Raw genomic sequence first — 17,104 nt, 5'->3', positions numbered from 1 at the left:
CGGAAAAGGTCCCCTAAATTCTAATTTACTGTTAAAATTATGTGCTGTAGTTATTCCTCTCATCTTGCTAGGTACATAGTGTATAAAGCTTAGTGAGGTGCTGCCATTCCAGCTCATCTTGCCTATACAATCATAAATGGGGGAACACCTGAGAGAGAAGGTTGCCAGGTGGAAGACGTTTGCAGGATGTGTTCTGAAGACACTTCATCTTGATAAGCATCTTTTCCCCCTTCTTTGAGTGAGCTCACAACATACAATGCAAACAGTTAACCAATGATAAACCGTCTACAGGCAGTCCCATTGTTCCCTAAGACATGCAATAATTCCACATAACTCTATCAAAGGCTGCATCAGCCCTGTACGCTTACGGCGTTGCGGAAGTGCAAGGTAAAACTGAGAAGGAAATCCAGACTGCAGATAGCAGATGTTCAGAATACAAATGTCACACAGCGCAGTTGTTTGGGCTTTGTGCCAAGATGTTCTCTGTCTACAGTTTGTACTTCTGTAAGAAGTAAGTGAGAAGCACACTGGCATGGCTGAAGTACTACTGATGGCCAATAGGAAAAAAAAAAAAAGATGACCTTTATTCATAGGACATATTATTTTCTGTTCCAGAAATGAAACCTAAATAAACTCAAACATCCACAAAGAATGTGCTGGTTACACAGGGTATTGAGCCCTGTGTAAACCCCAAACAACTAATGAAAACCGTGTCTCTCTGCTTATGCTTTTTGCAAAGCTTTTTTCCTGTTCTGCCACTGATCCTCTGCACATTCATTTCCAGTGCTGTTACACTAGCCAGCAAAAAGAGTTAAGATCAGGATCCATGCATTCCTATTATTCTACATACCAACCTGTATGGCTGCCTGCTTTAATCTGCTGAATAGCTCTCCGCAACAAAGGCAGCAAATACAATGGAGAAAGTAGGTGGCTTACGTCCTCCCTCTTTCCAATTCAGAAGTCACAACTAAAAGTTACCTAATCCATACTGAATTCAGATTCAGTAATCAAACTAGTTGTACAGATAAGTAGCTGAAGTGTAATTGATACAATCCGTGTATATCTGTATATCTATCTATCTATGTCTCCAACCTTGGTGAGTCACAGCCTCATAGGAAAAGACTATTTAATGAAATAGTCTTTACTGAATGAATTTTTAAATTCATTATTTAATGAATAGCATGAAATGAATGCTATTTAATGAATAGCATGAAATGAATGCTTTATTAAATGAATAGCATTTAATGAAAAATTAGTCCCCCAAAACCAATCTATATCAAAAAAAGGCTACTCATAATTTGAGAAGATTAAGAATCTTACTGATTCCCAGATGTTGCTCAATCTTTATAAGTGAATGAAGTAATCATTGTTATGTTCATATAAAGTCAGCAAATACTTCTAATTGTGAAACAGTGAAAAAGACCTTAATGCCAAAAAACCCAAAACCTTCACACTTCAAACCCAAAAACCCAAACACACACAAAAACACAAACCTTCACACTTCAAAAAAAAAAAATTCTTAGGATCTACATTTTTTTCCTTTAAAAGCTTAGGTTTTGGAGAAACTGCAGCCCGCTATGTAGTTGTAACTGTGCACCTTATATAAATACCATTTTGTATGCATCTCCATATGGAAGCAAGTCCTCCTACCTTTCCAGTCTTAATTCTTTGCGATATAGTTGCAAATCGCTGGTTGAGCTCTGACAGTTTAGGCTCTATTATTTTCCTGCAGTGATCTCCACGGTTTGTCATCAAGTCTACTGCCTGGTCACGCACAGAGTCCACCTTTGGATGCATATCATTCAGCTCAGCCTTTAAGCGCTACAGTCCGTGAGCAAGAGACAGGGCTTGAAGTTAGTAATAAATGCAAAGAGAGAGAAAAAGAAAGAGAGAGAGAGAGAGTGTGCAAAGGAATAGGGAGCAAAACCACAAAGCAAATTCAGATAATTATGCATGAGTGTGTAAATCCAGTAGAAATGCATTAGATAACATTCCCACTCATATCCCTCAAATTTATAGCAGGAATGTATCTACATGTCTGTTTTAATATCTCCTAGAGGAAATTAATGGTGAACATTATTTCTAGGCAGGTTCTTATCTGCAATAATACAATCCTCAGCATATTTCAGGATACGCTGAATTATTTTATGTTCCTGAAGTTAAGAAGAGCTGCTAATTCATGTATTCTGGAACTGGATGTATAGTTGTTGCTTTCATTGCTGTTCACGCCCATAGTTGAGGCAGGGAAAAATGACCAGATGAAAACCAGTCGGAATTTTTTCTATAAATCTATCACAAATTACAAAAAACTAAGGGCAAATACCTTCTTCCTCTGCAATAATAATCTTAACAGTAGATCCCAGTATGGGCAGAGGCTGAAAAAGATAGCCAGGTATTCAGCAATCATAAATATAGTTGGGCATTAAGAATTACATTTCACTGTACAAAACGCCTTTGTGCAACACAAATACATATACTTGTATTGATGACAAAGATAATTGTACTTTGTACCTGATGGTGGCAAAATTGTTCATTCAACAACAAAAGTCTGTCCTGTAATCCTGCTGAGATCAATGAGGCATTGATTTATGTTCTGACTTGGAATTTGTAAAGTTTTGCTTTAGTAAATGGTATCATTATGTTAGTGCCAGCAATACAATTCTGATTTTGATTTGCAAACTGTTCCTTGGGTAGTATGTACTGACCATGGAGTTCAATACAAAGTAAAACTTCATACTGATTTCAGAAGAAAAACAAAATCCATATAGATAATAATTTGAAGCTGTTTAATCTTAACAAAGAAGGTATTTTAAATGAGATACTTTAAAATTCACATCTATCTTGCAAGTTAATTTTTCATCAGTTGGTCAAATGATGCAATGGGCCAAATAAAACGTTCTGATCAATACACTAACCCATTATTATACAGCTAGTTCACCATATAATATTTTTGTCTGTGGAGTTGGTCTGGCATCAACGCAAACAGTGTTTATAGAATTAAAACAATCATATGACAGAGATATCAAGCGCAGATACCATAGATATCAGAAAAGTATCACAGAAAAACAGAAAAGCAATTAAAAATGAAGAACATGGAAAAAAAGGATTTTGTTCAACCAGATGCGTTTAAGTATTTTCCAACAAATACAGGTTTAATAAGCTGCTGTTCTACTCACCAGGAAGTCCCCAAGACTTACAATAACATATCTGGTTTTATTTCTGCAGGGATTTAACTTTCACAATGCAGTGCAAATTTATTAAGTAATCTACAAGCTGCCAGAGGGTAGCTTTATCACAGAAAAAAGAATGTTAATCAATTTGTGATACCTTTCAAAATATGCTAGTTTTGACACATTCCTTTTTAGAATAAAATTAATGCTTTCCAGAAAATTGCATTTTTTTACCTTAAGAATTTCCTCTTTCTGCTGGGGCTTTTGTTTATCAGATTCATCCAACAGTATTTCAGCACGATACATCCAAGTTGTGACATTAGCTACATTCTGATCAAAAGCCTCCATGTGCTTTTGATATTCCTGTATGTGGAAAAGGTAAATACTGCATACAAAAAAAGTAATCAGAACTGAGATAATAGCTGTAATTATGCCAACTGTGGCAAACATGCGTACGTTATGAAATTAAACTTGTTTATTTTATACAGTAACAGCTTGTTTTGTGAAGGATAGAATCTGTTGTTTGTTTGCTCTCACTTTACATATTATGTTTCTTTAAAAAGACATTCTAGGAGAGAGAGAGAAGCTTCCAAAGTGACAGGCAGGAGGGTGATACAGTCACAGCAAGACGCAGGTGTCTGCAGCTCAGCCAGGCTGCTGAGAGGAACAGGAAGCTGACAGCCAGACCTACTGGAGGTGGAAAGAAGAGTTCCCCAAGAACCAGGTACAGAACTTATTTTGGAAAGCCACTAAATTGACGGAAACTAAGGTGGAAACAAGGATGCACTTGCAAAGTCGCAATCAAGAATGCGAGCTTTGTATATAAAACTTTTATTTGCATTTCACCTAACTTCTCGGCTTTGAGACTCTGCTTTTTAAAAAGCTATTCTAGTTAATATTCTGATAAATCTTTTTTTTTTTTCCTCCTTAATTTAAAAACCTTTTGTCTTTTTTGGTGAGCTCACCAAAATGAGGTCTACGTATATCCACCTCAGAACTCCAGGTGAACTATGTGTAGTTCGGCATAATACTAAGTAGTACTTTTTATGGCCAAAAGGAAAGCTCAATGACATGTTGCAGTGGTTACCACTGATACACTACTAAAATATTGACATTCAGTCTGTGTTTACAAGTTTGCCAACTGTGGCAAACATGCATACATTATGAAATTAAACTTGTTCATTTGTACTTGTACTGTATAACAGTAACTGTAGAATGCAAAGCAGAGATAAAGTCAAGAAATACATCACTATACCAGTCTATAAACTCCATTATATGTTTCTTACAATCAGTTCCACATTGAAGCTGAGCACCTACATCATATTGAATGAAATGCTTAAGTTTTCCAAATAAAATAGGTGCAACCAGGTGCTTGCACTTGTATACTCATACAGCCGAAGAAGCCCTCTAGTCATGCTGTATATCCATCGCAGAAGCATTCGTAAGGTAGCCGCACGGACTCCAGTGGACATCTAACACATCAAGCTCTGAAAAGTCATGATAAAGGCTAACACACCCCCGAGAAACACTTCAGTTTCTCTGGGTTGAAACTGCATTCGATTCTCTCAGCACCAGAAACAGCGTACAAGATTTCCCAAAGCATCCTGGCAGTCGAATGGTTAAGACTCTTCTGTGTTTAAGGGTTCAAGCTGTCATCTCTTCATGGCAGAATTAATTTTGAGGGAGAATATAGTTATGTGACTATCAGCAGGTCAAAGTAGCTGGGGCTGGGGCTCCTGACTCTGAATTAAATGTGGTCTAGGGATTTTACTTTGGACTAAGCTTAATCTGGTGCCCTTAACTAAGTATGCCCACCAAAACAGGCACCACAAAACATGCACATCATGCAGTTCTGAAAGACCAAATCATAGTCCTTGAGCACATTAGGTGTGCACTCTGAGCTTCTGATTTAGTTGCCTCTGAAATGAATCTCATTCACACATAACAAAGCTACCCTGTGGACAAAACCAACATGCAAGCAGGCATTTACTTTCCACCTATACTACTCTTCCAAACAGAAATGCTAATATAGCCAAAAGTAGATGAGGCTGTTGGTATCAATACCAAGACTCATTCAACTTATTTGACTATTTCTTTCAATTGATTCATATTCAGGGAGTCTAAGTCCTTGGGGAGAAACCGCATTTTGTTCATTAGGAAAAAAATAAATAGTCCAGGAACCACTGAGGCAGACAGGAACAAGAAGCGCTAACAGTCAAGACTCCACAAATCCATCACTCTGTAAACAGTCAGATTCTTAAAATATACAAATGTACTAAACAACAATCAATCTTATTGTCTCTGTACCTAGGTATTCAGTAAGCGTAGTCCAGGGCACCAGAAAAAGCACTCCTATAAGGCTGAGCACCTATGACTGGGCACCGACATTTCCTCTATGTGAACAAATGCATTTTCCTTACCAGTAACAGATTGAACCATTCCTCAGCACGTGAAGTTACTGCTATCCAATTACTGTTCAGGAGGCTGAGTTTATCCTCCACTAGACTTTCCTTTCCTTTCAGCACTGTCTTCAAATTCTCTCCTAAATCACTGATGCTCTTAAGATGGACCTGGCGTTTCTCAATCTCCTTCCGTGTTGCCTACATAAGCAGAATAAAAAATAAAAGTTCAGGAAATTAAAAATTCTCCACACTAAGAACATCAAATATTAAAACAGCCAGTAAGTTCATACTAGAACACACACTCTTGCTTCCTATAGGAAGGGAAAGTGTTCTGTGAAGAGCAGTAAGTAAAAAGTAAACGACTCCTCTTTAGCTCTGATAAAATTGTAAATGTTCTTCATATTCTCATAATCATTTTTGCTAATAGTTTTGTTTTAAAAAGTGTGAATTGTCTCTCATTCCAGTGTTCAAAATATAGTTTTAATACTTAATTATTAAACAAGAATCCACATTTTACAATGTCTATACTGAGATGTTTAAAGTTACTTTGCACATAATAAAATGGCATAGTTATCAAATAGCACATAAAGCTTACATAATAAATGGGACAATAATAAAGCATCATGATGACATCTTAAGACTTAGAGAACTCCACTGAAAATACTCTCATGAAATATTGTAATATTCCTTTAATATTTTTCAATGCAATCTTTTTCAGCAGAAACCATATTCTTCTCTCCTGTTAGATTTATTGTTTCCTAACTGTAGAAATGCATCTTTTCATTCCATTCATTTGGGATTTTACTCTGTAAACTAAAATACTAAAACAAGCTATTATTCACAGCACCTCTAAGCCTGAACAATTAAAATACATAAGCAGTGCTACAAGATCAGATTTCCAGCATCTCCTCCCACTGTTATCTTACCTTATATAAATAGATTTAAATGATATGTAAGGTCACGTAATTTACTCATTATTAATTTCTTAATATTTGTTACAACATGCAAGAAGTCTAACAAAAAGAGCAAACCCCAACATATTTAAACAACACGTAAAAAAGCAGGAATTTAATACTAAATACTGAGATGACACAATGCAGAGTATAACACTCTTGCTGAATACTAAAGGAGAGGCACGAATTCCTTACACCTAATAGCACATATAACCAGCTTTATGAGAAAAATTTATCTGAGCTCCTGAGCACCTGATAGCAATGATCCAGGCTTATATGATCTCTGCTTATAAAATAAAGCTCCAACTAGAAATGAAGTGGTCCAAACTGAACACAAACAGAAGTAAGTCAGGAGAAAAGTAAGAATCACTAGTCTCCAGAGACATTGATTTCTCACAGATAACTTGAATACACTAAAAGAAGAACAACTTCTAATCAAACCACAATCATAATTCTTTCATCTCAGGATCAACACTGTTACTGCAGTAGAACCACACCTTTATCACCTTCACAACATCACACCTCTCACGGTCACACATCAGTACGATTTTGTTGATAATGTGTTGTTAGGGAAAGTACTATTTTCAGTTTGCAATAAAGACAGTATAGAAATTACTTTTTGGTACTATACAATCTTAATAGCACCTCTAACTTACTTGGCATATGTTATGCTTAAAGCAGCTGCTTGCTTCCTATGCTTAACAGAATTAATGATCTAATTTTATAATGTTATTTCACAGAAAAGGTTTTACACTTGCATTTCATGTAAGTATGAAAAATTTTCCACATTCTACCAATTTTCTCAAATACAGAGGATTTGTAATAGAATCAAGACATGATTAATGCAAATTATTAACTATACAGAATTATAGAATTTGAAATGGAAAGTTTCAAATTTCAACAGGTTCTAGTCAGATTAAAGGAAAAACATGCCCTCTTATAATACAATTTTATCTGTTTCACAGCAGGTACAAAGTGTCATCATAAAAAAGAATAAGACAGAGAATATAATTTACCTCCAACTCAGGATGGAAAGATTTGATCAGCTTTATTACCTTTTCTGAATAATTTACTTCCATTTGGAAAAGAATCTCTGAAGCACATTTACTATGGGTTGTGGTTTCCTTTGTATTTTACATGTATGAAAACTCAGACCAGTCTTGGGCTATATATATAAGTATTAAGCCCAACTAGAAATGCAAACAGATGGATCAGATCATTAAATATCTATTAAATAAAACTGCTACCCATGACCCAGATGTATAATTCCCAATGTGCAACAAAAAGTGCAACAGTGCTTTGCCTGATCCCAGGAGTTTTTCCTTTCAAGGTAAAAAAATAATGTAAACCAAAGACTAGGTGCACCTCTGGGCAATATGAATATTAACACTCCTGTGTATTAGCAATTAAGGGACATAAATAACCAATGAGATAAGTAAACAATCACACTTCCCCCCACATCTTAAAAAAAACCATTGAGGCCTTCAACACAACTTCAAAGTGAAAACCCCATCTTCTGCAATACTTCAAATCTCTGTTATTCAAAGTTCTTATGTATAAAATCGTGGACCCACTGAATACAGTTCAAGAGCTAGCAGGGTCTGTAAAGACAGCGGGATTCCACACTGCGTTATCAGTTAGGACCTCCTCTGTGTGATATAATGCGTACTAGGTAAAGTAACAACTTTTTTTCAGTTCTTTCACAACTTCAATAACACTTTTTTTTTTTTAATTTGACACTTCTTCATTACATTATTCAGAATTCTCTTTTTAGTATTACTAGGCAGTGGCAATCTACACATACTTCGTCCATTGCAATACAGCAAACAGATAGCATTGGTAAATTTTCTGTACTAACAAGACAAAAGGACTGCTATTAATTTAACAACACTACATAAAACAGATTAAAAAAAAGTGTCATGATCCCAGGATTATTTCGTTAAAACTCAGGCAGTGGCTTTCAAAATCTGCTAATTTTTGAAGAGCAAGTTCCAATATTCGGTGAATTGGCCTTCATTCATCATCTTTCCCTGTATGGTCTTGGGGAACAGAAGAGCATATTTCAAGATTAAGGGAAAAAAAGCCCAACCTTGCTGGATTTAATCCCCCTCCTGATTGCCCTAACATCAGATTGCAATTCAGTCATGCAGTTTATTTGAAAATATGTAAGAAAGATATAGAACTTTCACCGCAGAATCAAAAGTGTTAGCGCTGTAATTTAAGAAGTATAAGAATGACATTTCAAACAACAGAAGCCTTAAAAAACCAAACCCCCAAATCCCAAACACCACCTCAATGGGTACAGCATGAAACATTAACAAATACAGTGGTGAAATTCTTCCCAGAAGGACTATGTGATTTATACTTCTGATTTTGTGTGTTTATCAGGATGAAACTCTGTAACATAAATAAAATACACAAACATGTTAGAAGTTGGGAAGAAGCTAATTTTCTGATGCAATCTCACATGGCATTTTGGGGAAAGAGAAATATGTAAACAAAAGGTTGAACTAAGCATCATAACACCCAGAATTGGATTGTGGCTGTGAAAATTTATCAGCAACGTTCAACAGTGTTTTAAAACAGACTACATTAATTCTGCTATTTGCCATTATAGTGAAGTTATTAAACTAACTTTATTTTTTTCCTTAGGACTAGTATATTTATTTATAAATCAAAAGTTTTTCAAGTATGTATTACCTGCTGGAAGACAAAGCTTCCATAAATACTTTCAGGAAAGACAGCTCAATTAAAATGTGTATACAAATTATACAGATTATATTAAGGAGATATATATATATATTAAAAAAAAAAAAAAAAATATATATATATATATGGTCATCTCTTCTTTACATATGCCTCCAGGTAGGATCACACCTACTAGCAGATACAAGAGTAAAAGATGATGGCAATCTCTCCATTCAAATTGCTGTTCTAATTTCTGTTAGACAGAATTCTGAAATGTCTCTTAGGAAGAAACTCTTGTACTTCCACTTTTTTGAAGTACCAGTTGCGGCTATTTGGTACAGGTTACCACAACAGAAATTCTTTGACCAAAAAATTAATTCATATTTCACTGAATGGAATCTTTCTTTAGCTTTTAAAGGAACCATTATTCTTTTCTCACTTGTGTTTCTCAGAAAAATGCTGGTAGCGTGCCTTAATCAAAACTGGGGAAGCATGTCACCACTGAAATCCCAGAATGTGAACATTTCCAAGAGAAATGGCATCCAGGTTCCTGGCACCCAGGAAATGAAATCAATACAGACAGATCCTTCTTTTCTGTTAAGACTCTGCATCCAGAGCATGCCTGAGGCAACCAGTTTCTAATCCCCATCCCAGTAACACCAGAAGGAGGAGAGGGAGAGGGAGAGGGAGATAAGACCAGTTGAGCTTCCCTATACCAGTCCCTACCATCAAAACCTCAGGAAAGAAGTTGTAGTGTAAAATAAAAGCTTCATTTAAGAAAAACAAATTTGGATGGCTTGAAACTCAGGCAGAAGGCAGATTGCTTTGCAGTGTTGAAAGGCATGGGGACAAGCTTTACTGAGAATTCCTGAGAGGTCTGTAGTTGCATACAACAGTATTTTACCTATTTTACATATGGATCCATAGGATGACCAGATGAATCATGTTAGTATAAAATAAATGCACTTCCCTGTGCAGCCATGTACACTTTGAATGGGATTCACAGCTCACTCTCTGACCCCACTGTACCATGGCACACTCTTTATCTTTCAGTTTACTAACAAATACTACTGGTTTTTGGTTTTTGGTTTTTTTTTACTTTTTACTTGATGTTTAGTAAGGGAGTGGAAATCATAGCCTCCTTCACATTAGCAAATACTAACTAGGAATGATGATGCTTGAAAACAGAAGCTACATAGGAATGGCTTTTTCTGAGGATGTGGGGCAGAGGGTTTCTGAGATACGCTTTATAATGATAAAACTACCATGTATCAAATTGAACTACTGATGTTTTGTGCAAACAAACCAGAGTTCTGACTAAATACAGAGGATAATATTTGAATTGTGCTGGTCATTAACATAGGTAGATTAAAAAAATTCGACACCAACAAATGATAGAAGAAAAGTTCCATATGCCTCCACACTGCCTGTACACTGTGGATTACTTGGAAGTAATCTTTGCAATTTGAACCTCTCTAAAAGAAATGAGTTAGGTGGCTCAGCTCTCACAGGCAGGATTACAGAATTAATCAGAAGCTGACATTATGGCCTTCTCAGTGGCTGATTATACATATTTATTTGTTTATTCACAGCACACCTTTCATTTTTATTGCGTTCTTGCCACTGACTATGAATCAGTTGACACAATTTTCAGATCATTTTCTTTTACTGATTTTACTGACAGGAAATATGTTGCTAAATGTGTTAGCTAATGTAATTCTAAGTACTTCAAGTCAACTTTATACTCACTGGTATTATACATTGTGCTAAAACATAACATTAAAGCACTGGCAGACTCATACTGCTGATAGCAGGAAGTGATACAGGACTTTTCCTGGTAATACCATCTGCCATTTCTTTTTTGAGAACATGGTTTCCTGGCAATCTAATTCTAATCAGCCCAGTTCCTGATTAAAAGACAAATAAACCCCGCAATAGTTAATGTCTTTAGTGATAAATATGTTCAGTAAATCAGATTTCTAATTATAAACGGATTTCTAATATACAATGTTTAATGACTATCTTTCCACCCGCATGCCATTTTTCTTATCTATTATAACAGAACTGAATCCAAATGGAAAGATTTAGCTTGTCTTTACTCCATAAAAAGGCAGGATTTACAGTCTCCAGTATATTGCCCATCTCATTTCACATAACTCAGCCAAGTTTTTGTTTCATCCCTAGAAAAATTCTAGACATGAACAAATAACACACTTCCCTTAATGTCCAGATTAATGCTATGCTTCATTAACATCATTTCCTACTCTAGATGGACATTCCTTTTTATTTCTAGGTGTTTACACCTCGAAGACAATGTTCGCATGTCTGATTTTTTTATTCTAGCCTCTATAATTATCTCCAAAACCCTCTGAGTTCCTTTCACTTTTAAGAAGTTTTGGGTACTGAAAATGAATTAGAAATAAGTGCAGTAATAAATATAACTGCTTCCTTGTGCTGTAAAGAAAAAGATTACGAGCTCTCTGCTTAGTTATATCGACAGCAGCACACATCCAATTTTCAGTTCATTCGCACTATTGAGTTCTCCTCTCTCCCCCTCCATTTTCTATCTTAGTTTTTCTGCAGACTTTCCTCACAATGGCAATCCACTGAGCCTAATTCATCTCCCAGTGCATTTCATTAGATTGGTTACTGTCTTCGGCAGCCTACTTACCCGGGAAGCCCAAAGCCCAAAGCTGCGACATTAATCAGATACTGTGAGACCTGGTTCTGGGGACTGAATTATTGATGTACGATTTTGTATGATGCCTCATTGAAATCCACATAGGAGTATCATATTGTACTTATTTATTAAGTTCTCACAAGAATTTTAAAGTGTCCAGCATAACATGCAGCAATTCCTGTCTCTTAGGGGAGCAGATTCAGGAAAAAGTATACTCACATCACGTAATTTCTGCAAATACTTGCATTTTGAAGGCTAAGATCTGCCACCTATACTATCTGTTGGATTCCTCAGAATTAAAAGTGTGCTTATATTTATGTAAATATTGGTTTATATTTCCTACAGAGAATCTTAATAAAGGAATTCTGAAAGTCACTCATTCAGAACGTACATACTTCAACAAGAGGCAGCTGCTCTCAACCAAAGTTGTTTGTTTCTTCTTATTTTAGTGATGAACTGACTGAAGGAGAAGAACTGACCTATTATATGAGGTTGGACTGCAGTGAAGGCTTTGGGCAGGATCTGAAGCCAAAATATGCTTTTTACTAGTTTTTTCTGCAACCCGTTATGTATCAATTCCTTGTGAAAATTCACAATACTCAATGGAGTTCTTTAAGATTAGTAGGTGGAGTGGTTCCCCTCTTTGATATATTTTTCATGTTAATATTTCTTATTTTAATTAGTTCTTGTTACCTTTTTTGATTGTCATAAGATAAAAATATGTTGTACTTGTTGTAGCAAGTGTGAGACATAACAAGGACTTCCCACTGTGTAACTGCACTGACCATCAGACCTTAGGTTCTAATTATGCAGCTTCTGAAGCATTAAGGTTTACATCTAACAATTAAATGATATTAAGTACAAATCTTTCTATTTAAACTTCTGTGAAGCTATATACATCTGGAATAACTTTCCTGAACATGCATGCAGGAACATACAGTGTACATTTCTGTTTCAGTAGAACTGTACTGTGTAGTTTAACGCCACCAAAGATGATTCTTATTTTCATGACTGGGTAAATGGACTGAGTAACTAGCAGGTTAGTTTGGGGGCGTTAAAACCATATGATTGTCTAATCCGTCTCAAAAATCTGACACTTGTCCTTTATTATGGGTGTTAAGATCACAATATCAATCAAAAGTAACGAGAGGAACTGCACCGACTTTACTTTAGGAAAGGTAGAAAGTGAAAATGAGAGATCAAGCAGCAATGGGTTTTTTAAGGATCGAGATTTTGATTTGAAAGTCAAAGTAGTAATAGTAAGATAATAATAGCAACAGTTGATCTTTATATATTTTTGGATACTACTTTCAAAATATTGTCATTCTTAAAGACTGATCACAAGACTTGTGGACTTTCTTTTTCTTGTTATTTGTAAATCATCAGTGTACTTCAAGGCTAAAGACATTTTCTCAAGCTCAGAAAGGGGCAGTTAAAGACAAAAAATAAACAAGCAAACAAAAAAGAAACCACAACCCACATTTTACTCCAGTGCCTTTAATCTGCACAGCCTTTAAAAAACAGTATTAAGGTTGCCTGTGTATTATTCATGGCTATTGCCATAATGCCTAGTGAAACTAGTAAAATGTTCAAGGAATTCTTCATATTTAACAAAGCAGAAGTATTAAATTTTTACACAAATAAACAATACTGTTTAAGGGGGTTTTTTGGTTGTTTTATTTTGGAATTATATAGGAACACTTATTGAAAATGCTGCTGGCTGCAGATAATTATTTGGAATTTTGAAGCTTTGGATAACGATGAGCATAGTTTCCTCTAAAGCACAGATACTGGTATATGTGTACAATGATGGCTTGGTTTGCTTATGTTCTGATTGGATTTATGTTCTGATTGGATTTATGTTCTGTTGCTTATGTTCTGATTGACAAGATAGTTTAAACTTTTCACAGCATTAATGTTAGAGTGAGATAACGCCATAACGGTTACAAAGTTCCACTAATTAAAATGCTAGGATTTTTATTCTCTTTCTCTATCAAGAAAGAAATCTATCTTTCTCTAATATGCATAAATTGTGATATATAAAGGTACAGCATGTGTTACGTTGTTACCTTGCCCCAAGCAATTTCAGCATCCAAATTGCTAGGCATTCCCTGCACAGCTGATCTCTTTGTCAATTCTGCATCTGTCGCTGCAAGCCATTCTGTCATAGCATTGATTTCTTTTCGTAGCTTCCGGGACAATTTCAAGCATTTCTCTAACTCTTGCTTTTTTTCTGTCACCTGCAGAAAGAAAACATGTGTTTCTTAACTCTTCAGTTAAACAAGTTTAATGATTTTTATATACCATTTTCTATATGCCACTTTTCTATAAAAGCTTAGCTTGCAATTTTACAAGCCAAGTTGCATTTTTACTATAGTTATTTCTTGCCTTAGTTCTCTCAATATCTGTAATTTTGCTGATAGAATGCAAACACATATAAGAAAAAACATGCATAAAGACACATTGAGTTTGAACTAGCAGCAGACCTCTGCAAACCAACTCCTCCGTTTTAAAGTCATGCATAGCAAACTAATTTGGAACAACTGAATTAACAGGCTTTCCTTCAGACACAAAAACCCTTCAAAGAGCATATTTTCATATAGATGGCCATATAGCGATATTGAATCCTCAAGGTTTTATCTATGTAGCTACATTACATAGAAGAAAAAAATTCTCTGCCAAAGAAACACCAACATCTTGAAACACAGTAGTCACTGAACGATGTCAAACTAAGACAGCACAGTTAACTTTAAGTTTTTAATTTCTCAGCATATTATTTTGTTGTCTTTTTAATACTCTTTAAATGTTGGGGGTTTGCATAGGAATTGTAAATTTTTTTCTTTTTTCAAAGCAAACTGAAAAATAAATTAAAAATCAGCAGAAATGTGTCTCATTAGCAAATCCTTTCCATGGTTTAATAACATATATTTGGGTCACTGCAGAACAACTCGTACAGTTTGCATTACATTCTTTGATGCATTCTTTACTAAGCTCTCTTGCCCCGCTCCTGTCTCCTTATCAAAAATGTGTCTGCCACTTTAGTATGATGCACGTTGCTCCCCGCATGCAGCCAAGACTCACAGCCATCTTGCAATAGGAACACTTGTATTTTGGTTATATAATGATTTTACTTTCTTTCATACAGAGGGGGAAAACCAGGGTGTCCTCAAATGATTCTGTTTGGCACTGACTAAAGATTAGGCATCTCTGTTCTAAATAAATCAACAAAAGAAAGTTGAAACACACATTTTCTAGAGAGCTTCACAAGCATTTACCATCAGCAGGCTACATTACAGACTTTTTGAAGAAAGTGCAGTTTGTAGACTGTAATCCCAAGCTTCTTTTCCACAGTCCTCCATCTTCCATCATAGTCCCCTTTCAAATTCTTCCTCCTTACCTGCAAGTCTGTTTTCTCACTTCTAGTTTCCTTAGAGCATCAACCTTTGTTCACATTTCCTTGAAACTTCTCACCCAGTTTAAGTCCCAGGCCGCATCCCATGGAACTGATTCTCAGTCTCTCAGACAGGAGTCTTCACCATGGACTTACCTGCAGCACCCTTCTGCTTTCTTCCACACTTTCCAACCTTTCAGACCATCCTAAGTCTTACCCTCCACCATTAGCTTCCAATCTTCTAGATCCCCATATTCACCTCTTCACACTCACAGCTTTTCAGTTAGCCTTTTCATATGCTGAATGTTTTGGACGTGAAGTACTGTGGACAATCTCTGTTTTATTTGTTAGATTCTTTTAAGCATATTACATGGAACCTGGAAGGAAGGCTGAGTATTTATGTTGTCTTGACTGTCTTACACCACATTTTGGTGTAACCTGGAGGAATAGGGGAAAATAATCCTCCCCACAAGCCCCTGAGCATATTCAGGGAGAGAGAGAGGGTTCCACATATTTAGTAGAAAAGGCAAAAGAGTAAATGAAGAGATCTCAGATAGAAATTAGGCAACTGGTGGTTAGAAAATACAAATTAATAAATTACGTTGTGCTGGAGTTTAAAAAAGGTTAATCAAGGAAGGTGGATTAAAAGTATTCAGTAGGTCACTAAAATTTAAAAGAAATTACTAATTCCCTTGCACGTCAATTAGTAATCAAGTGAGATTGTAGCCACTTATTTTTATTTAAGTATTTTTAAATAGAAAAAAAATATCTACAGTAGTGTCAGGTATCCAAAATGGGTATCGGTATCTACTAAAACTATTCTGGGCTTTGACACTGTTTGCGTACAAGTAGCGGTGCAATGATCAAATTGATTCCTAGCTCTACTGCCAAGGAGAGTTTGAGGTTTTAAAATGTAACAGGATGTTATGAGGTTAGGTACATGGCTTTCGCTATCCATGAGTAAACAGATCAGATTTGCCCAGGGAATAAGCAATAAAACATCCCTGGTCGTATATTATCACTCTGTAGAGGCTTACTACTAAAATCTCAGAACAATACAAGAATGTGCTTTCTTGTATGCCAAATTTATTAAATGAGACCTCAGAATTTACAGTCAGGCCAAGAGGTAAATCCCTGGGAAGGACCATAAAACTCAGCTTTTTAGAGCTCCATTCACACATGGATCCAGGAATCCAAGTAAATTTTCACCTCTTCTTCTGATGAGTATTAATAGTAATTGTAAATGACTACTTGCAAATACTTAGCAGCAATACAATCCAAAGTGCACTACCCTAAGTGTGACTGCCTGTGTAAGAATCCTAAACAGCTGGTATACTATAAAGTGAAGTTACTGATACATGCCCAAACACAGAAAGAATATTTGCGTTGCTATATACATCTCCAAATTCTGTATATAACATCAATAATATTACACTATTTCCATGTACATTGTATGTATCCAGAGGTTACTGATTAATCAGTTTCTGTTCGGACTTCAAATCTAAATTTGTATTTCTAAAGAAAAATAGGAAACAGTGCCCTCTAAAGGCCTTCTGTTTCATGCAGTGTTATCAAACATACTATTTCAATAAATTTTCTCTATATTTTAAAGCTATTTTAGCTATGCTAAATAGTTTACTCTCAAGAATCCTTGGATGTAATAAATAAAAATAAAATGAGAAAAGCAGACATTTGAATCGAAAAGAAAGGTATTTTACAGCCTTTAGTCTTACAGCCAAAAATTCCTGTGCAGCAGTGCTACTGTGAAGAAAGACCTGACCTTGTAAGTAATAGCCCCTACTGCACGCAACGCCCTTAGG

General features: G+C 35.7%; 1 protein-coding gene across 2 annotated transcripts in view; it reads right to left on the bottom strand.

Moving 5' to 3' along the window:
* The window catches only part of DMD (dystrophin), a 1,150,282-nt gene that overhangs the window by 686,436 nt on the left and 446,742 nt on the right, over positions 1-17,104 (bottom strand). For both annotated transcript variants that reach the window (XM_072848384.1, XM_072848392.1), the window contains 4 exons: positions 13,963-14,133; positions 5,591-5,770; positions 3,405-3,533; positions 1,651-1,821 (listed from right to left, as the gene is read on the bottom strand). In XM_072848384.1, coding sequence (XP_072704485.1) covers positions 1,651-1,821; positions 3,405-3,533; positions 5,591-5,770; positions 13,963-14,133 — 651 coding nt within the window. The remainder of the gene's footprint in view (positions 1-1,650; positions 1,822-3,404; positions 3,534-5,590; positions 5,771-13,962; positions 14,134-17,104) is intronic.

This window comes from Ciconia boyciana, chromosome 1 (genome assembly GCF_034638445.1).
Source record: "Ciconia boyciana chromosome 1, ASM3463844v1, whole genome shotgun sequence".
Taxonomy (NCBI): Eukaryota; Metazoa; Chordata; class Aves; order Ciconiiformes; family Ciconiidae; genus Ciconia; species Ciconia boyciana.
This window is presented reverse-complemented; position numbering and strand designations above follow the sequence as displayed.